Raw genomic sequence first — 23182 nt, forward strand, 5'->3', positions numbered from 1 at the left:
TTACATTAAATTATAGCTCTGAGTTTTACTTAAAAAGAGAAGTAGATATGATCTTGTTCTGTAAGTGTGAATGCTTTCACAGAAATGGCTTCAACCCCACATTAAAATGTACCCCCAGTACAATGTCCTTCACTGTGGTGAGCTCAGGGTATTAACCGCAGGAAACAATGCTGTTTGTAGCTCTGCTAAAATAAAGAGTGCTGAAAGAGTGGAAAGAATTCTGTGTGTGTGCTCATATGTACACAGTATTTTCTGGAGTTAACCCCTCACACACTTTTGCTTTTAAGGAGGTATCCAAGAAACATTTCAAAATTAACTCCAGTGAAAGATTTTTCTTATGTAAAAAAAACTATTGTATTGTATTCTCCTGGAATGCCTTGGTTTTCACAATCAAACTCTTTAATTCCACACAAGAACATCATAAAATCCAATCATCATTAAAGTCCAATGGTACCTTTATTATAATCCATTGGTGTGGTAGACCATATTTTACCTAGATGCAGTGTGTTGGTTACACCTTTTGTTATGGTGCATTAAAATGAATTAGAGTATTAGTGATGTTCCCCTGTGCACTTTATTGTGGTGACATTGGCTCAGGTGGTAAGAGCAGTCGTCTGGCAGACGGAGGGTTGCCGTTTCGATTCCACCCTGGGTGTATCAAGGTGTTCCTGAGCAAGAAAAGCAACCCCTAAATGCTCCTTACCAGCTGTTTTGTGCCTTGCGTGGCAGCCAATCGCCGTTGGTGTGTGTGTGAATGTGTGTATGAATGGGTGAATGAGAAGCATCAATGTTACAGCGCTTTGGATAAAGGTGCTATATAAATGCAGACATTTAGCATTTATTCAAACAGGAGAGAGAAGAGGGGAACAGATCGAGATGGTTGGGTGCAGAGGATTGAACCCCCAAACACACAGGAGGGTTCACCCTTAGCCTGAGAGTCAGCTGCCCTACAGACTGCACCACACTGTGCTCTGTAAAATACACCCACACTGATGATGTGTGTGTTTCTCTCTGCAGATGCTGACGGTGTGTACACAGTGAGTGAAGTCGCTGTACAGAGTGGAAAATCTGTCACCATCCCATGTCTCTATGATAGAGAATATGAAAATCATGTGAAATACTGGTGTTATGGATCATACTGGATTACTTGTGAATCTGTAGTATGCACTGACTCTCCAACGGTTAAAGGTGAAACATCAATCACTGATGACCCCACCCATCATGTGTTCACTGTTACCATGAGAAAGCTTCAGATGATGGACTCTGGATATTACTGGTGTGCTGTAGAGATCCAGCGCGCTCGAGATAAGGGAGCATATCTACACCTGTCAGTCACTGCAGGTAAGATGGCTGCTGCACACACTGCACTCAGTGAGACTTGCTTCCTCTTAATAACGGCATCTTCACTATTCCAGTGTTAGCCAATCATACGCTGCACAGAGATTTCTACTGAAGACTTCTGCACTGTGGGTAAATGAGTGATCCTACCCCTTATGCTAGCAGTATTGAATTCTTCCAGAACATGTAAAAGTCCAGGCAAATCATTGCTTCACTGCAGAACTATTGGTGTATTTGGACTCTGCACCTCCAGCAGAGTGGTGCTTTAATTGTATTCTTTGCAACACCATTCCCAGTCTGTATCCAAGACAGAATATGACAGCTATTTGCTTTGATCTTGAAGTGACTTGTGCAGTTTGTGTATCAATGAATGTTTTTGTGTTTATTCTGTGGTGTTCAGACACTCCTGGACTCTGGGTTGAGCAGCAGGAGGTGGCCGGTGTGGAAGGGGGCCATGTCAGTGTGCCGTGTCACTATAATGAACCGAGCAGCATGAAGAAGTGGTGCAGGATAGAGGGTTCCTGTGTGGAAGTGAATTCTGGTGAATCTGGTAAATCTGGAAGATCAGAGATGAAAGATGACCGCTCTAAAAAGGTCTTCACTGTGATGGTGAGGGAGCTGAACATGGAGGACACAGGCTGGTATTGGTGTGCTGCTGGAGAACTACAGATCCCTATTCACCTCACTGTCACTCAGAAAACTACAATGACCACAGTCACCACATGTAAGTAACTCAAAACGAGCCTGTATAAGAATGCATTCTTTCCTCGAATTTTCAATGATCTTTTCTGTCACTTTCTGTCAGTGAGGGTTGACAGAAAAAGAGTGTTCTAAATGTCATGTTGTGAAATGTATTTCCACCCTCTGGTGCTAGCTAGTGCTCTCTCACAGACTGTAGGATGCACACCAGTGCTGAGTTCTGTTCTTACCACAATGTCACAACCCTCATGCACACATTCACATGCGCGCACACACACACACACACACACACACACACACACACACACACACACACACAGAAGCACACACATTCACATTCACACAGTAACACACATGCACACACACATGCAAATGCAATGGCACTATAAATAACACTATAAAATATTAAATAAAATGTATCAACTTTATTATCGAACATCATTTTTTCCTCCACTGTCTCTTCATTGCAACCCATTCTGCAGCACTAAGCACGTTTCTTCTGGTGACCACAGCAACCACAGCAGCAACACGTAACACACACGTAAGGAACTCAAAACGAGCCTGTATTGGAATGCATTCCATCAATGTAGGGGAAAACCCTAAACTATAGAATTTTAATCTGTCTTTTCTGGCGCTCTCTCAGTGAGGGTTGAAAAACAGAGGAATCTGAATTTCATGCAGATTTTTTTTTTATGAGTAGAAATTTCATGAAGTACTGTATTGTTAAAAAAGAACCAATTGTGCTCAGTGACAATTAAAAGGTATTATCTGATTTATAAAGCCTTTTTCATACCTCAATTGTTATATATTTGATCTATGTGACCAGAGAGCTGAATTGTCTTCATGTACTCCCAGGGTTTTTACAAAATATTAGTTTGAGTGACACATTTAAGCTAACAGTAGAGCCATTGTTTAGGAGTTTTGTAATCTTTATGATAACACAATATACAAACACAATAACACCGAGCAGATGATTTAAATGATAATATGTAAGGGTTTCAGATAGTGGCTAATTAATTTGTGAGACATTTCCCCATCAATAGGATGGTGAATATCTCACACATTCATGTCAGCTGGTCTGCATCCCGACCCTGAGCAGCCACAGGAAGATGGGCTCCCTCTCTTGAGCCTGGTCCCTTCTAAGGGTTCTTCCTCTGTGACCCTAGGAAGATTCCCCTGCCACTCTTGGCCTAGTCTCACTTTTGCAAGGGCTTTAATACAGAAGTGTGAAACATGGTGAAACCAAATGTTTTGATTTAAACATTAGAAGTATAAGTTTGGCAAAACGATGCATGTACAATTTCAGTTTGGACTTTGCATTTGCTGACAGATACCATCAATGATCGAAAGACCAGTCCCCCGGAACAAGGAAGCCAGCTGTGTTCTGGGTGAGTTTTGTGTTCTCCCCTGAGCATTTCCCCTTTCAGTGAGTGAGGCCAGTCTATGTCCATGCCCGCAATGCATCTCAGAGCATCTTTCCCTCTTCATTCAGGGCTTTTGCTGGCTGCATATTTGGAAATAAGTTTGACACTACTGCGCAAAAACGTTGTTTGTAGTGCACTCTTTGAATGACACTCAAAGCAGTCTTCTCTGTGTAGTGCACAGACGTGCCTGAGAAGGACTCTGTGGGTGCTACGTCACACCGGGCTTGTTTTGGTGTTCCTAATATGCACCGCCGTCGCCTTTTGGAAGATCTGGCAAAACCGCAGTGAGTCATGTGATCGTTCTATTATTCATCAGTGTTATCATCAGGCAAGAGTTTGAGTTAATAACTCCATGAGCTTCTAGCAGCACAGCTTCTCGGAACTGTATCAGAGGGCAGGGCCAATGCTTTCACCACAAGTTGCACACTGTTGAAGCCCTTCAAACGGAAATGTGGTCCAGTTTCCATTTCAGATCTTACCTTAATCTTCTGTTAAAAATGCCTCATGCCCACTGAGAATCTAAATTTTATTTCTAGAGAATATTTGTGTCCTAAAAGATACTAAAAGGTATTTTTTCACAACTGTATACAATAGCTGTAATGACTGCCTGGGCTTTGGATGGTTGAAAGACTTAATTCTGAGGTGCTACAGCTATTGAGACGGGTGCGTGGGGGTTGGACCCAAAATGCACGACTCAGAAACAATGGTAAGATAAAGACCCCTCAGGGCTTCATTCGGGACGAATCCCAGGAGAGTAGTCAACACAAGCAAAGTCCATACATGTAGATCCAGCCAAACAAAAAGTAAACAAACAAAAAGCACGGTGCCGAGGGAAGAGGCAAACTCGTAGTCGGTAGACGTGCAGGGAGGTCCGGTAGCAGGAGAGCAGTCAGCGGGGCAGATGAACAGGCGGACGGCAGGCAGAGGCGTAGTCGTGGGCGAAGCGGGAATCGAAACCATGAAACAATCAGCGGGGCAAAAGTACAAAAACGGTAGGCGAGGACGTGGTCAAAAACAAACAGTGGTCAACAAAACAGAAATCAATAGACAATGGTCGGTAACAGGCTTGGATCGTAACGTGAACTCAACCAGTAACTAATGCTCAAGAGTTGCGTAGTAAAACTAGAGGCAGACAATTTCGCAGTGAACAGTAGCGCGACTGGGCTATAAATGCGGGTGTAGACAGGTGCAGACAATTAGTTAGAGCGTAGCAAGGAAATGGAAAACAGGTGCGATGGATGACAAGTTTAACAAGGAGATTAGTAATCGTTAGTAATAAACCTATCCTTCCCTAGCATTAGTAAATTAGTAAATGACATGCACGAGAAACGTAAGGTAACATGAACACATGATTAGTTTGTTAGTCTCTACCCAATCCTGATCTAGCGTTAGTAGTTTTAGTAAATAGACAAATGGAAACACTTAGGGAGTGAATGACAGAAAGAGAGAGAGAGAGAGAGAAAAGGCGGAACGCAAGGTTTGCGGAAAAACATGTATAAGTGTATGCATAACAACGACCAGTTAACATAACAATAAACATGCATCAAAACATAACACAAAGCGAAACTAAGACGATAATCACTCAACATAACCAGGTAATATAATCGTAACGAGACATAACTAAACATGACAAGAAAATAAAATAAGACACTACGTGACTAAGACAACATAAATAAACATAAATAAACATAAAACATGGCGAGACAGACCTGAAACGTGACAGCTATTCCCCTATCAAAATGCATTGTATTTTGCATTAACTTATTTTTACTCTTTTATTTATTTATTTATTTATTTATTTATTTATTTATTATTCAGCATGCCTATGTAATGGCAAAGAAAAGCTCAGAAGTGTACCAGGAGACAAACTAAAGCACTCTTGTATGTACATGGATAGTCATCGAAATGATATGATGAAATTGTGTTTTCCACTTTTTATAGATGTAGTGTCGCTCTGATGTCATCACCTGGGCCTCATCAGAATCTTCCCAGCTCTGGAATTTGTGGAATTCCAAACAATATAAAGAATATGGTTACTTGTTATAATTTGCCTTTGCATTTAGTTTTGAAAGTTAGTCATTTTTTGTGTGTGAGAAAAGTGTCATTCCTCCATTAGTAGAAGATTTTATTTGTATTTGTATTTGTGTTTTTGAGCCAGTCACCTATATAATTTTTTTTAAAAATTTGTTTATTTCCATGTAAAGATCTGAACATTTCTAATCTGTACAGCAGAGGACTGCAGTAAGCAATCAAATAAGGAAACTGAAGGTGTCTATTTCTGAGGTCAAACATTTGTAAAGGGGTAGGGACTGTATTTGATCCTCTGAAATATAAATCTTCATGTTCCGCGCCATTTAACCGTAATATAACATCCAGGCCTCTTCCCTTGTTGGGACGGTGCTCTTTCGTCACGTTGCTGCCCCCTACTGAACAGACAGGGAACATTCACGCAAAGATGTCAAGATAATTGGGGTTCTAATACGAACATGCTTCAGCGCAACCAGAAAAAGGTGCAATAAACAACAGGAATAGGAATGTTTGCCAATATATGAGGAAGTGAAATGCAAGTTCCGCAGGTCGCAGCACAGGGCTTTAAGATATGTATCCCATAGCATTTAGGGTGTTGATATTTGGCTGAAGAGCAAGACTGCAAATTATTTAGTTCATCCATAATCCCAAACAAGCTGCTAATTACTACCAAATTAACACCCAATGGCATTTAGTCAGTCAGATCACCTATTTCTGTAGTGCGCTAAGGGATTCTTTTTGAAAGCCCACACTGTTTAAATGTATTAAATATTGGCAGTATAGAACTCCTGGTCTGTGTGAAATTAAAGTATCAGTGGAATAAGAGGTGGAGTTTGCCGTGCAAGAACTTCACTGAAGCTTCACTGAAGCTCTGATATTCAGGAACCAAACAGCACAGAGTAACATGTTCTTTGAAAACATTTTTAGCAAATTAAAATAGTAGTTGTGAACCCTTTACCAGAGCCACTCTGCATGTGATCCTTGAAATAAAAGAGAAAGAGAGAAATCTTGGGGGAAAGTAGAGTCATAAAGATGCAGTAAGACAGTAGTTTTGTTACTTATTACCATGGGCGGTTCTAACAGGGTGGCCGGGGTAGCCGGTACCGTCCCTAAAATCTGATTGGCCAACCTAGTGCCATTTATTGTAATAAATGTCTAAAAGATGATAATACACACTCTTGCTTTGTTCAAAACCACAGCTCTGAGGCAAAACCACAGCTCTGAGGCATGTGTTACTTATCCAGCCACTTCATGTTATTCTTCTCCAATTGAAACAGGCCTGTAAAATGGCATTATGTTGGTGTACCATGGCAGGGATTGCTCTCCACCTTGTAGTTTGTTCTTCACAACACAGTCCATGACTTTAATGGCCTTAAATATGGTGAAGATATTTGTTTTTATTCTTGATCCATAAACATATAATTGTCTTACATCATGTATATATGATATGCTGTGTAATTCAGTTTAGTCATAACTGGTGCAATTCTGAGGCTCTTCAGTCCTCAGGCAGTGTGGTATGGAATATGGAATAGAATGAGTCCCAGAGCATTCTATTCCTGATTCCATGCCACATTTGTGCCACACTCCCTGTTTTTGCACACAGCGCACCAAAGAAAGAGCCTCAAAATTGTTCCCTTTGTGTTAATTCAGAGGAAGATACCCAGGGTTTGCATTATGCATTTGCTTAGAGCATTTATCTACTGAATAGCCTTAACTTTTGTTTGTGAGCTCAGAGAAGGGCCTTGATGACAAAAGACTATTTATTTGTCATTGTTAATGTCATCCTATACATTAGCGTATCAACAGCTTATCGCCAATTCATTAATGTCTTAGTAGGCTAGTAATGCATATTGTTTTGTCATTGTTTTTTCACATGTGAAACAATTAGAAAAAAAACATAAATAACCCCAAAAATGTTTCTTGCCTTGCATCCTAGAACCGCCCCATGCTTATTACTGTACCTGTTTCATTGTACTGTAACTTGCATATTACCACGATGGCAATATGAGCACTGTTTTCTGCCCGGCAACTGAGCTTTAGATCACATGACAGCTCTATCTGCTGCAGAACGGTTAGACGAGTGTGTGGTCTGTACAGAACTGGACATGCACACACAATACTTCGGAAACTCGAAAAAGCCCAGTTTCCCCTCGGCTCCTGAATGGTTATGATATCAAAGGTAGACTGTTACAAAAACTAGACCATTACACCAGTCGCACTGAACCAATCAGAATAACACCAAACATTACTATATTCTGACCTGGGATTATCATGAAACATTTGTATGCCATCTCCAGTATTCCTGTGCTCTTAACCTGTTAGGAATGTGAGAAATGGGGGGCCCCCAGGGCCCAAGAAGGCTCCTCTTGGAATCCTTCCCTAGCTCTCCCCCACAGGCATGTGTGCCAAAAAGGTGGGGCCTAACAATGTATGCTCCGGGAGGGGGAAGTCAGCAAGCTGACCAGCGCATGACACCAAATGTTACTTATGACTGGCTTACACTGGTGCACCAGTTGAACGGCCCTACTGTACAATATGAAAGGTAGAGGTCTGTACGGATAGACCAGCTGTTATGAGTTCAACGTTGTGTCTCTCCCCTGGCAGACTGCAGACTCTGAAGGTGAAGTGACCTACAGCACAGTGTTCACCAACACGCAGTGTAAATGACCTGAATATGTTTTGCATCAGTGAATTTGTTGATGCTGTTTGAATATCTAATTTACATTTTAAGCTTATACTGCTTCATTGTCCTGAGTATAAGGGCTTTTATTTTGTATGTTGGTTTATTAGCACCCCCCGAAGAGGCACAAGGTTAGTATCAATTGTAACAGTGTGATAGTGATATGTGCTTGGTGCCATAAATGAGTTTTAATCATAAGGACTGAATTGCTAAAGGTTTTGTTTAGCCAAAGTTAGTTTAAGCTTTGTAAGAGCTAATTATGGTAGTTCACGTTTTGAAACTGTATCGGGAGCTAGCAGTGTTTCTTTTTTATTGTCTTTTACAACCAGTTCGTTGATTTCCATGAATCTAAGACCATCAGTTAAAGTGTTGGACCATCTTTCTGTGGGGCTGCTACAGGCAGTCATCATCACACAGAATAAGTCCACAACAGTCACAGAGTGGGTAGTGGCAGGATTTCTCACACATTTATAAAGTGCCTTTGCAGAGAATCGTACTGTTAATATTCAGTCTCATCCCATCCTCTTTAGAGATCCTGTATTTCTTAGAAATTATACTTTATTTTATTGCCATATATGAACAGTTTGTTTGGCAATTATTTCACTTGATTATAAGAGATTATAAATGTGCCTCTTTGTTGAGGGAAAATGTTCCAGAATGTTCACGAGTGAGTTAATTTAGTCACTAAATTTTAGTGTGTCCTCCTCTGCTCTTGTAGCAGTGGGAAACACGGACAGGCTTGGGGTCGATTCCACTGTCTGTTCAGTCAGGCAATGAAATTACATTAATTTTTTTAAAGATTTGATTAAAGGGTTTATGTATCGATTCATGGGATAATCCTCCATGGGGCATTTTTCACATAATGAACTTGAATTGACTGAATGAAATTGAGCCAACCCCCTAACCGTGGTCAGTAACAGAAACATGTTCCCCTTTACTGTCCCAGCCATCTGAAAACCCTGCAGATGAGGTTCTGTACAGCTCAGTCGTCCTGAAAAATCTACAGGTGAGATTGTTCATCATATCTCAGTCAGCTACACAGCCAGTAAATATCAGAATTTAACATGGCACACAGTGAAATGTGAACATATTTATATATGTTCCCCTTTTGAGTTGATTGACTACGATTTGCCTCTTTACTTTCGACACACAAAACACAGGATCAATTGCAGTGTGTTTTGTAGCTGCAGTCTAAACCTTCACAGAACTCTGGAACTGCTATCCAAATCTGTTAACGATTAAATGTTCGAGTTTTAATGCATTTTTGTGGTATTGAGGATTAACCTCCAGCTAATCGCACTGCAGTTGACCCAGAGAATATGTAATGGGAAATGTTTGCCTAACTCTCTGTAATGTTATTTTTTGAGTTACTGAAATATTGTGTGTGCATGTCCTGTTCCGTGCAGACCACACACTCGTCTCACCGTTCTGCTGCAGATAGAGCCGGTGATGTGATTTACAGCTCAGTTGCCGGGCAGAAAACACAGGTACGTTTTGCTGGAATTACTGTTGATTTATATAAGAAATATGTTTCATTGATCATGAAATATCAGCACCCAAAATGTTATGGGATACATATTAAAGCCATGTGCTGCGACTTGTGGAACTTGCATTTATTTTTTAATCCCTCTTATATTGACAAATATTCCTATTCCTGTTTTTCGTTTAACCTTTTCTAGTTGTGCTCAAGTGTGCTCGTATTGGAACCCCAATTATCCTGATACCTTTGCGTGAATGTTCCCTGTCTGTTCAGTAGGGGGCAGCAACGTGACGAAAGAGTGTCGTCCCAACAGGAATTTTGTCCACAAGCCGAAAGGAAGAGGCCTGGATGTTCAGCAACGTGTGGAACCTGAGGATTCCTATTTCAGAGCATCAAATACAGCCAGTCACTACATTACAAATATTTGACTCTGCTTTTTATTACTGGACAAAAAAAGACGCCACAATTTTGCTAACTAAAACAGGAACTATCGCCCTCTGCAGGACAGATTAGAACGATCACATTTTTCCTCGGCGATTTAAAAACCCCCAGAGCATTCGAAACACAATTTCCCAGGAGCGCTAACAAATGACAATTACAATTTCAAATTTCCTATAGCATATAGGTAATTTTCAAATATATTCAAATATATCTCATTAAAAATGAACAATAATATTACCACTGAAAAACAATTTAATGATCTAACTGTATGAATCATTTCAGTTTAGAGTATAATAGAGGGGTGGGCAATTCCGGTCCTTGAGGGCCAAGGTGTATGCAGGTTTTTGTTTCCACCAGTTACCCTGGCTAAATGAACTAATTGGCTGAATGCACCAACACTGGTTCTCTCAAAGATTTGATGACAGTAAAATGGGGGACACAAGACCAGTCATCAAGAAATGTACTGCAGCTAAAATGTCAGATGTCGTAAAAGGCTAATTATGTAATTAAGGCCAGAAGTTGGTATGAAATCCAGAAATGGATATGGCGCTCTTTGCCCACCTCTGGAATACATAAATATTAAATGATAATAATAGTTATCCTGCTCTGGCCACTGAGAGAGCACAGACTACAGAGTACGAGGGACCAAAGAGGTGGGGACTGAGAGGAACAGGAAGTGAGACTCACGCTAAAGGGAGCTGGAGTCTCTAACAGACACACACACCCATCAGGCACATATGGCTCTCACTCTGATACTCTTCCTCTCCATCCTCTTCCCCTCTGTGCTGCCAGGTAGGACTCGTTTCTCACACTGTATACTGAACTCTGGAGCATTGTAGCATAGAGACTGTCTGTGCCATGAACTTGAATGAATGAGTAATACTGAAGTATGTAGTTTACATAATACATAATAGGACTAGGCGGCACGGATGGTGCAGTGGGTAGCACTGCCGCCTCACAGCAAGGAGGTCCTGGGTTCGAATCCCCGTCGGCCGGGGCCTCTCTGTGCGGAGTTTGCATGTTCTCCCCGTGTCTGCGTGGGTTTCCTCCGGATACTCCGGTTTCCTCCCACAGTCCAAAGACATGCATGTTAGGCTGATTGGAGAGTCTAAATTGCCAGTAGGTATGAGTGTGTGAGTGTGTGAGTGAATGGTGTGTGTGCCCTGCGATGGACTGGCGACCTGTCCAGGGTGTATTCCTGCCTTTCGCCCAATGTATGCTGGGATAGGCTCCAGCCCCCCTGCGACCCTGATCAGGATAAGCGGGTTCAGATAATGGATGGATGGATGGATAATAGGACTAATGTGATTAGAATACACTCAGTGAGCACTTTATTAGGTAGACCTGTGCACCAGCTTTTTAATGCAAATATTGAATCAGCCAATCATGTGGCAGCTACTAAATGCAGCTGTTGTAGATGTTCGGCTGTTTTTCAAACAAAATGTCAGAATGAAGAAAAGTGATTTTGACCGGAGAATGGTTGTTAGTGCCAGACAGGGTAGTTAGAATATCTCAGAAACTGCTCATCTCCTTGGATTTTCACGCCCCACGGTGTCTAGAAAAAAAAACAAAAAAGGGTTGAAGTGCATAAATTCAAAGTATGTAGTGATGGTCGATTTGAGTTCATTAGTTCTATTCTGATTATATGTACACTCAGTGAGCACTTTATTAGGTATTGATTGATGATTATTATTTAGACTGAGTGGTCGTCTGCGGCTGTAGCCTATCCACTTAGAGGTTTGATGCGTTGTGTGTCCAGAGATGCTCTTCTGCGTATCACTGTTGTAATGTGCGCTTATTTACGTCACTGTCACCTCCCTGTCAGTATTGACCAGTCAGGCCTTTCTCCTCACACCTCTCTGATTAACAAGGCATTTCTTTCTGCAGAACTGCTGTTCACAGGATATATATATATATATATATTTTTTTTTTTAATATCTTGTGAGCAGCAGTTCTACTTTAACCCTTGTGTAGTCTTCACATTGTGCATAGTCCCCTTGGCCTAAGGGTCAAAAATGCCTTCACAAAACCCATGAACCTTTAAAGGAGCTTAATTGACTTTTAATGAACTGAATTCTATTTTGCATGAAGAAAAAACCTGTCACTCATCACAAACTTTGTCATCAAATTTCAAGTTGAAAAAAGATCATAATGGGGTTTTTTGCTTGCTATTATTTTTGCTTGTCTGCTATTAAACATAGTGGTGAGTAATTTTTGACCCTTAAGACAACACAAGGATTAAGAGCTGACAAGTACAAATACAAATGTCTAAACACAATTAAAGCGTGAACATAGCTTTGTGTGTGATGTTGAACCCAAGAAGCGGAAGGAGTTGCAATATGACTTTTTCACACTTCACATAGTGCATGATTAGAATGGCTCTGAGCTTTACTAAAAAGAGAAGTTGATATTATTTTGTGCTGTAAGTGTGAATGTTTCCACAGAAATGGCTTCAACCCAACATTAAAATGATCCCACTGTACAATGTTTATCACTGTGGTGAGCAGAGGGTATTAACCTCAGGAAATAATGCTGTTTGTAGCTCTGCTAAAATGAAGAGAACTGAAAGAGTGGACGAAATGCACATCTTTGTGTGCTCATTGGTTCTGGAGCTCCCCCTCACAAATTGTTGCTTTTAAGTCTCCACCTGTGATGGTACTGCCATCCAGAGAGCATGTTCTTCTCAAACATCATTGTTTTCATTGTATAATGCGTTTGTATCATTTTTTAAAGTCCATGATCTCAGGAAATAGAGAAACATTTTTAATGCCTTGGTTTTGACAATCAAACACTTTAATTTCATACAAAGACATCATAAAATGCATTGGAGTGTTAGACCATATTTTACCTCGATGCAGTGTGTTGGTTATGTCTTTTATTATGGTGTATTAGAATGAATTAGAGTATTAGTGATTTTTCCCTGTGTATATTATTGTGGCAGCATTGGCTCAGGCGGTTAGAGCAAAGTGTCCCTGAGCAAGACAAACCCCCTTGGTACCTTGAATGGCAGCCAATCGCCGTTGGTGTGTGAGTGTGTGTATGAGTGGGTGAGTGGGTGAAAATGGGTGAATGAAGGTGCGATATAAATTCAGAAATTTCGCATTTATTCAAACAGGAAAGAGAAGAAGGGAAGAGATCAAAATGGTTGGGTGCAGAAGATTGAACCCTAAACACACAGGAGGGTTGACACTTAGCCTGAGAGTCAGCTGCCCTACATACTGCACCACACTGTGCTCTGTAAAATACACCCACACTGATGATGTGTGTGTTTCTCTCTTCAGATGCTGACTGTGTGTACACAGTGAGTAAAGTAGTTGTACAGAGAGGAAGATCTGTCACCATGCCATGTCTCTATGATAGAGAATATGACTATCACGTGAAATACTGGTGTCATTGGTCAAACTTTAATGTTTGTAAAACTGTAGTAGGCACTGACTCTCCTAAACGTACTGGTAAAACATCAATCACTGATGACCCCACCCATCATGTCTTCACTGTTACCATGAGAAAGCTTCAGATCAAGGACTCTGGATCTTACTGGTGTGCTGTAGAGATCCAGGCCGCTGGAGATAAGGGAGCATATCTGCACCTGTCAGTCACTGCAGGTAAGATGGCTGCAGCACACACTGCACTCAGTGAGACCTGCTTCCTTCCTTATAATGACATCTTCACTATTCGAGTGTTATCCAACCATACGTTGCACACTTCCTACTGCAGAATGAGTGAAATTTCCAAGCAGTTATCATTGACTTTTGGAAAATCATTTTTTTTAAAGTGCTGGCATGTGAGTTTAAAAATATCTTGGTTACTCTGCAAACCCATTGATTTTTGACTCTTCATAAAGAATTAGAGTGTGCTGCCAACATTAATTGCACTTTTTGCGACCCCATTCCCAATCTGTATCCATGGGAGTATAAAAATAATTAACTTTAGTTTATTTTGGTTTCAGAGGGTTAAGTGATGCAATTCTAAATATTTTGGTCTGTATTCTGTGGCGTTCAGGGCCTCCTGGACTCTGGGTTGAGCAGCAGGAGGTGGCCGGTGTGGAAGGGGGCCATGTCAGTGTGCCGTATCACTATAATGAACCGAGCAGCATGAAGAAGTGGTGCAGGATAGAGGGCTCCTGTGTGGAAGTGAATTCTGGTGAATCTGGAAGATCAGAGATGAAAGATGACCGCTCTAAAAAGGTCTTCACTGTGACGGTGAGGGAGCTGAACATGGAGGACACAGGCTGGTATTGGTGTGCTGCTGGAGAACTACAGATCCCTGTTCACATCACTGTCACTCAGAAAACTACAACGACCACAGTCACCACACGTATGGAACTCAAAACGAGCCTGTATAAGAATGCGTTCTATCCTCGAATTTTCAATGATCTTTTCTGTCACTTTCTGTCAGTGAGGGTTGAGAGAAACAGATTGTTCATGTTGTGAAACCCTTTGGTGCTAGCTAGTGCTCTCTCACCGACTGCCAGGTGCACACCAGTGCTGAGTTCTGTTCTTTCACATGAACATGTACTCATGCCCCCATTCGCACACACACACATACACACACAAGCACAAACATTTGCATTCACACAGGCACACACACACACACACACACACACACATAGATACAATAACACTATACATAACACCATAAAATATTCATAAAATATGATTAACTTTTTATTCTTTTTTTACCACAGCAACCACAGCAGCAACATCCTCCAAGCCTTCAACCTCAAAGTATTCAACAGTCTCAACACCTTTCTCACCTGTTCCAGCAACAAACAATTACAATAAAAGGTGTGGTATTTATGATGGAAGAGCCAGTAAAATATTCAAATCTGTTTCTTTTTAAATCAAGAAGTTCAGTATGAAAACAAAAGGATTAACATTAGTAACATAGTAAAGTCTTTATATTTAAGTTGGTACTTTTCCTGACAAATGTGTCTCAAAATTCCCCCTGTCTCAAAGTCAGAGGCCTCCTCCTGCAGACATGCTCACTAAAGTCCAGATAGCCAGGCCTCTCGAGCACTTATCAGTATCACATGGCCCAGTGCATGCTGGGATATGGTACACGCTGCATGTACTTGGTGTCCCACATGACCCCTAGCGCTTCCATTTCCTTTTTCTCCACTCCCTGTTTCTGGAGTCCAACAGTTTTCTCTGTGCATGTTTGTGCTTGTCTGTGCTCTTCTGAACAGATGGAGAAGGCTGCAGTACTGAGAGAGACTCCTGTGTCATTTGGGCATTTCAAATGGGCAGAAAATTTCACATACCCTGTTGCTGCTGTTCAGTCTTTCAGATCTCATAATCATCCTGATGGCACTAGACTGCAGACTCTGAAGATGAAGTGACCTACAGCACAGTGTTCACCAACACACAGTCATCATCACACAGAATAAGTCCACATCAGTCACAGGTTGAGTAGTGGCTGGATTTCCCACACATTTATAAAGTGCCTTTGCAGAGAATCGTACTGTTATTATTCAGTCTCATCTCATCCTGCATATTTTTAGAGATCCTGTATTTCTTAGAAATCCTACTTTATTTTGTTACAATACAAATAATTTGATTGGCAAATATTACACTTGATTATAAGAGATTTTAAATGCGCCTTTGTGCCTCTGTGGTGACACCACTTTTCTGTATTCCTGAGAGTAACTGATATTCTCCACTGTTCACCACTCTGGAAAAGAGCGTCTGTAAATGATTGTCATGTGATGTAATGTAAACTCAAAAGAGGAAGTCACTGAGCAGCAATGGGCTGTGATAGTGGAGATGAACTCACAGGCACTAAATGCTGAAAAATTATCCTGCTCTCAACAGCTTTGAAAACAAGCATTCATTTTGAGGGTAAATGATACTGAATGTTTACTAGTGAGGCAATGAAATTACATTAAATTCATTCATTAAAAGTTTTTTTGATTAAATGGTTTATGACATTACATTACGTGACATTTAGCAGACGCTCTTATCCAGAGCAACGTACAACAAAGTGCAAATCAAACACAAGAATTCATGGGATAATCCTCAATGGGGCGTTTTTCACATTATGAACTTGAATTGACTGAATTGACTGAATTAAATTGAGCCAACCCCCTAACCATGGTCAGTAACAGAAACATGTTCCCCTTTACTGTCCCAGCCATCTGAAAACCCTGCAGATGAGGTTCTGTACAGCTCAGTCGTCCGGAAAAATCTACAGGTGAGATTGTTCATCATATCTCAGTCAGCTACACAGCCAGTAAATATCAGAATTTAAAGTGGCACACTGTGAAATGTGAACATATTTATATGTATGTATATATATTCTCCTTTTGAGTTGTTCAACCACAATTTGCATGTTTACTTTAGACACACAAAACACAGGATCAATTGCAGTGTGTTTTGTAGCTGCAGTCTAAACCTTCACAGAATTCAGGAACTGCTATCCAAATCTGTTAACGATTAGCTGTTTGAGTTTTAATGCATTTTTGTGGCATTGAGGATCAACCTCCAGCTAATCCCACTGCAGTTCACCCAGAGAATATGTAATGGGAAATGTTTGCATAACGCTCTGTAATGTAATTTTTTGAGTTACTGAAATATTGTGTGTGCATGTCCTGTTCTGTACAGACCACACACTCGTCTCACCATTCTGCAGCAGATAGAGCCGGTGATGTGATTTACAGCTCCGTTGCCGGGCAGAATACACAGGTACGTTATGCTGGATTTACAGTTGGTTTATATCAGAAATATGTTTCACTGATCATGAAATATCAAGACCCAAAATGTGATGGGATGCATATGCGATGACGTGTGGAACTTGCATTTCTTTTTAGTCCCTCATATATTTACAAACATTCCTATTCCTGTTTTTATTGCACCTTTTTTAGTTGTGCTCAAGCGTGCTCGAATTAGAGCCCCATTGATCTTGATACCTTTGCGTGAATGTTCCCTGTCTGTTCAGTAGGGGGCAGCAAAGTGACGAAAGACTACGTCCCAACAGGAATTTTGTCCACAAGCCCAAAGGAAGAGGCCTGGATGTTCAGCAACGTGTGGAACCTGAGGATTCATATTTCAGAGCATCAAATACAGCCAGTCACCCCATTACAAATATTTGACTCTTTTTTCTCTACTGGACAAAAAAAGACACCACATTTTCCTAACTTGAAAAGGAACTATCGCCCTCTGCTGGACAGATTAGAACACATTTAAAAACGCAAATAAAAATAGACTATGGCTACATACTGAATTCATGCACTTTAAAAAAAGACTAGTCAAGTTAAAAAAGATGCTTTCCATGTGTGTCATTAATCAGTTTCTTTTCTTTTTTTCTTGAACATTTTCATGAACGCTTGCACTTCATACGCCTTTATTTCTCACCTTTTTTGTTAAACAGATAACAAATGTTTATTTAAGTTTGTGCATTTTGCAATTGGACAAGGGAGGACATTACATTAAATTATAGCTCTGAGTTTTACTTAAAAAGAGAAGTAGATATGATCTTGTTCTGTAAGTGTGAATGCTTTCACAGAAATGGCTTCAACCCCACATTAAAATGTACCCCCAGTACAATGTCCTGAGGGGATTAACCACAGGAAATAATGCTGTTTGTAGCTCTGCTAAAATAAAAACTGAAAGAGACAATTCTGTGTGTGTGCTTATTTGTACACAGTATTTTCTGGAGTTAACCCCTCACACACTTTTGCTTTTAAGGAGGTATCCAAGAAACATTTCAAAATTAACTCCAGTGAAAGATTTTTCTTATGTAAAAAAACTATTGTATTGTATTCTCCTGGAATGCCTTGGTTTTCACAATCAAACACTTTAATTCCACACAAGAACATCATAAAATCCAATCATCATTAAAGTCCAATGATACCTTTATTATAATGCATTGGTGTGGTAGACCATATTTTACCTAGATGCAGTGTGTTGGAATCACCTTTTCTTACGGTGCATTAAAATGAATTAGAGTATTAGTGATGTTCCCCTGTGGACTTGATTGTGGTGACATTGGGTCAGGTGGAAAGAGCAGTCATCTGGCAGACGGAGGGTTGTAGTTTCGATTCCACCCTGGCTGTATCAAGGTGTTCCTGAGCAAGACAAGCAACACCTAAATGCTCCTTACCAACTGTTTTGTGCCTTGCGTGGCAGCCAATCGCCGTTGGTGTATGTGTGTATGAATGGGTGAATGAGAAGCATCAATGTTACAGCACTTTGGATAAAGGTGCTATATAAATGCAGACATTTAGCATTTATTCAAACAGGAGAGAGAAGAGGGGAACAGATCGAGATGGTTGGGTGCAGAGGATTGAACCCCCAAACACACAGGAGGGTTCACACTTAGCCTGAGAGTCAGCTGCCTTACAGACTGCACCACACTGTGCTCTGTAAAATACACCCACACTGATGATGTGTGTGTTTCTCTCTGCAGATGCTGATGGTGTGTACACAGTGAGTAAAGTAGTTGTACACAGAGGAAGATCTGTCACCTTCCCATGTCTCTATGATAGAGAATATGAAAATCATGTGAAATACTGGTGTCAGGGGTACTTATTGCGAAATTGCCATAATATAGTATGCACTGACTCTCCAAATGTTAAACGTAAAACATCAATCACTGATGACCCCACCCATCATGTGTTCACTGTTACCATGAGAAAGCTTCAGATGATGGACTCTGGATATTACTGGTGTGCTGTAGAGATCCAGGGCGCTGGAGATAAGGGAGCACGTCTGCACCTGTCAGTCACTGCAGGTAAGATGGCTGCAGCACACACTGCACTCAGTGAGACCTGCTTCCTCTTAATAAGGGCATCTTCATTATTCCAGTGTTATCCAATCATACGCTGCACAGAACTTTCTACTGCAGACTGCTGCATTGTGGGTAAATGAGTGATCCTACCCCTTATGCTAGCAGTATTGAATTCTTCCACAAGTAAAAGTCCAGGCAAGTCATTGTTTTACTGCAAAACATTGGTGTATTTGGACTCCAGCATAATAATTGTATTATTTTGCTACACCACTCCCAGTCTGTATGCAAGACAGTATCAATACGACAGTTATTTACTTTGGTCTACAAGTGACTTGTAGGGTTTGTGTATCAAAGAATGTTGTATAATTTTGTGTTCATTCTGTGGTGTTCAGACATTCCTGGGCTCTGGGTTGAGCAGCAGGAGTTGGCCGGTGTGGAAGGGGGCCATGTCACTATAGTAAATCAAGAAGCAAGAAGAAGTGGTGCAGGATAAGGGGCTCCTGTGTGGAAATGAATTCTGGTGAATCTGGAAGATCAGAGATGAAAGATGACCGCTCTAAAAAGGTCTTCACTGTGATGGTGAGGGAGCTGAACATGGAGGACACAGGCTGGTATTGGTGTGCTGCTGGAGAACTACAGATCCCTGTTCACCTCACTGTCACTCAGAAAACTACAACTACCACAGTCACCACACGTAAGGAACTCAAAACGAGCCTGTATAAGAGTGCATTCTATCCTCAGATTTTCAATGATCTTTACTTTACTTTGTTACTTTCTGGCAGTGAGGGTTGAGAGAAACAGAGTGTTCTAAATGTCATGTTGTGAAACCCTTTGGTGCTAGCTAGTGCTCTCTCGCAGACTGCCAGGTGCACACCAGTGCTGAGTTCTGTTCTTTCACATGAACAGTGTCACAACTCTCATGCACCCATTCGCACACACACATACACACAAACACACACAACCACAAACATTTGCATTCACACAGGCACATACACACACACATAGATACAATAACACTATACATAACCCCATAAAATATTCATTAAATAATTATTAACTTCATTAATTAACATCATTTTTTCCTCCACTCTTCATAGCACCCCATTCTTCAGCATCTGCAGCACTAAGCACGTCTCTTCTGGTTAAAGCATTAACATTAGTAACATAGTAGTCTAGTTTTTTTATTTAAGTTGGTACTTTTCCTGACAAATGTGTCTCAAAATCCCCCCTGTCTCAAAGTCAGTGAGGCCTCCTCCTCCAAACTCCGCCGAATGCCGATGACGATGAAACAGGAATTGAAACACAGAGTTATTTAAATTCCTGCACGTTATCCGGCAGTGTCCCGATAAACGTCCACAACAAAAGCTCATAAATTGTGTGTCAGTGTCGTCTGATGTAACGTAAACTAGCTCGCCAGCTAACGTTAGAGCAGTGGGGATACCTTATTGCAATATCGTTGCTTTGCTAAGGTTAGTGCAGTGGGTATATATTATTCCTACTAACGTTAGTACCGTTGCCTCGATAGTGGAGTGGGGATACATTATTGCCAGCCACTTCACAGTACCGTTGTTTAGCAACCAATTAACTACTGTTCAGCAGAATAATACATTTTTACCATAAAACATAGTTCCATTAAAAATACAATAAAGTTTGTCTTGTCTTTCTTTTGTGAAATTTTGAAAGATAAATGTGGTAACCGTTGTATAAAAGTGTTATGGAACTCGAACCTGTGGAACCAATATCGATATCAATATACCAATCGTGGATATTGGCACAGCTAGGTGGTGTAAAGGCACTCCGCTTCGCGCCTTTTCTCAGACTTCAAAACAAAAGATAGTTCGAAAATGAAAGATATACCTCTCGATATGCCATGGAATTTTCAACAAACATCGTCAATCAGAAAATTTAGGACATCATTTCAGCTCCAGCATACTCAATTGCCTGCGATGAGTCAAGCGATGTGAACTATATTGAGCAGACAGCGCTGCTATGCAGGTATATGAACGGTGATGGGCCGTAGGAAGAAATAATTGAGTTAATACTGCAGAAAGGCGAAACAAAACATGGTATTATTGCGATGGAAACGCAAAGTTAAAGAGCCAAATAATCAGAAATACCCCACTGCAGTCACATGTAGTAGTCACGTATGGTAAAACATTTTAATGAATGCTCATTTACACCTATTAGTAATGTTGATAGGCTAATTTGGGCTTGATAGGCTGTGTTACCTTCATTATAAGGCTCAAATATGGTTTGCGGATTCTTTTCGCCAAAAATGTCTCTTTTGACCCCTTGTGGTGACACACATCTCTCTGGTAGATGCTGCATGTACTTGGTGTCCCACATGACCCCTAGTGCTTCCATTTCCTTTTTCTCCACTCCCTGTTTCTGGAGTCCAGCAGTTCTCTCTGTGCATGTTTGTGCTTGTCTGTGCTCTTCTGAACTGATGGAGAAGGCTGCAGTACTCAGAGAGACTCCTGTGTCATTTTGGCATTTCAAATGGGCACCCTGTTGCTGCTGTTCAGTCCTTCAGATCTCACAATCATCCTGATAGCACTAGGGATGCTGTTGCTGGTGGCAGCTGTTGCCACGGTTACCTGGAAGCTGTGTAAGAGACACAGTGAGTATCCACATGAAGTACGCTGAGTGTGAAAGAATAGTGTGGGTGCTGTATGTAGGAGCAGTCAGCACAGCATTAGTGAAGTGCAGTACACTGAGCACAGGAGTTTCACAGGCAGTAGGGGTCTCATAGGGGGATCTCAGCTCTGTCATGATCACACTCTCTTATCACAGCTCATCCTGTGTCTCCTTACAGAGGGAGTCCAGCCTCGCACAGGAGCAAGAGAGGACCGGAGCAACGAGCTGACGGTACGGCCGTTTTACACTCTGCACTCTGCCGAGAAGGCTGAAGGTCAATGTCAGTGAGTGTCAGTCAGTGTGGTCAATGTCAATCAGTGTCAGTCAATGTCAGTCAGTGACAGTGAGTGCCAGTGAGTGTCAGTCAATGTCAGTCATTGACAGTCAGTGTCAGTCAGTGTCAGTCAGTATCAGTCAATATCAATCAAACGTCAATCAAAATTTGAGCTGATCCGCAAAACACAGAACTGCAGAATGGAGAAGGACATACAGTGATTGTGGGGGTGTGGTCATGGAGAAGAAATGACTGCAACAGTAAAGTGTGATAGTTCTTTATTCATACGTACAGAAACCCTGCACTTATCAAACGAAACTACATTCAGAAAGTTGAATACTTTCAGCCACACTCAGTTTCTGGTTGGAGATGTCCAGCAGCAGCACTCTGGGATTTCTCACACATTTATAAAGTGCCTTTGCAGAGAATCGTATTGTTAATATTCAGTCTCATCCCATCCTCTTAGAGATCCTGTATTTCTTAGAAATCATACTTTATTTTGTTAAAATACAAGTAGGTTGATTGGCAAATATTACACTTGATTATAAGAGATGATAAATGCGCCTTTGTGCGTATGTGGTGATACCACTTTTCTGAGAGAGAAGAAGGGAACAGATCAAAATGGTTGGGTGCAGAAGATTGAACCCTAAACACACAGGAGGGTTGACACTTAGCCTGAGAGTCAGCTGCCCTACATACTGCACCACACTGTGCTCTGTAAAATACACCCACACTGATGATGTGTGTGTTTCTCTCTGCAGATGCTGACGGTGTGTACACAGTTCACCTGTGCGGACTGGCTGAGAGAAAAAACCATTGTCAAGTAGCTGTACAGAGTGGAAAATCTGTCACCATCCCATGTCTCTATGATAGAGAATATGACTATCACGTGAAATTCTGGTGTCATTGGTCAAACTTTAATGTTTGTAAAACTGTAGTAGGCACAGACTCTCCTAAACATACTGGTGAAACATCAATCACTGATGACCCCACCCATCATGTGTTCACTGTTACCATGAGAAAGCTTCAGATGAAGGACTCTGGATATTACTGGTGTGCTGTAGAGATCCAGGGCGCTGGAGATAAGAGAGCATTTCTGTACCTGTCAGTCACTGCAGGTAAGATGGCTGCAGCACACACTGCACTCAGTGAGACCTGCTTCCTCTTTATAACGGCATCTTCACTATTCGAGTGTTATCCAACCATACGCTGCACGCTTCCTACTGCAGAATGAGTGAATTTTCCAAGCAGTTATCATTGAGTTTTGGAAAATCATTTTTTTTAAAGTTCTGGCATGTGAGTTAAAAAATATCTTGGTTACTCTGCAAACCCATTGATTTTGACTCTTCATAAAGAATTAGAGTGTGCTGCCAACATTAATTGCACTTTTTGCGACCCCATTCCCAATCTGTATCCATGGGAGTATGAAAATAATTAACTTTAGTTTATTTTGG

At 41.1% G+C, this 23182-nt stretch overlaps 2 protein-coding genes across 2 annotated transcripts; both read left to right on the forward strand.

The window, feature by feature from the left end:
* The first annotated feature begins 1203 nt into the window (after positions 1–1203).
* LOC133125937 (polymeric immunoglobulin receptor-like) lies at positions 1204–15300 on the forward strand. The gene is made up of 5 exons (XM_061237687.1): positions 1204–1341; positions 1739–2062; positions 13372–13695; positions 14093–14429; positions 15279–15300. Exons 1-5 carry the CDS (start codon positions 1239–1241, stop codon positions 15298–15300), a joined length of 1110 nt encoding a protein of 369 aa, XP_061093671.1. The 5' UTR covers positions 1204–1238.
* Positions 15301–17558: 2258 nt separating this feature from the next.
* On the forward strand, positions 17559–22555 carry LOC133126712 (polymeric immunoglobulin receptor-like). Its single transcript, XM_061239049.1, has 5 exons — positions 17559–17571; positions 18518–18820; positions 19236–19511; positions 21633–21685; positions 22490–22555. The coding sequence occupies exons 1-5, from the start codon at positions 17559–17561 to the stop codon at positions 22553–22555; spliced, it is 711 nt and encodes a 236-aa protein (XP_061095033.1).
* The last annotated feature ends 627 nt before the right edge of the window (positions 22556–23182 follow it).

This window comes from Conger conger, chromosome 4, assembly GCF_963514075.1.
Source record: "Conger conger chromosome 4, fConCon1.1, whole genome shotgun sequence".
Lineage (NCBI taxonomy): Eukaryota > Metazoa > Chordata > Actinopteri > Anguilliformes > Congridae > Conger > Conger conger.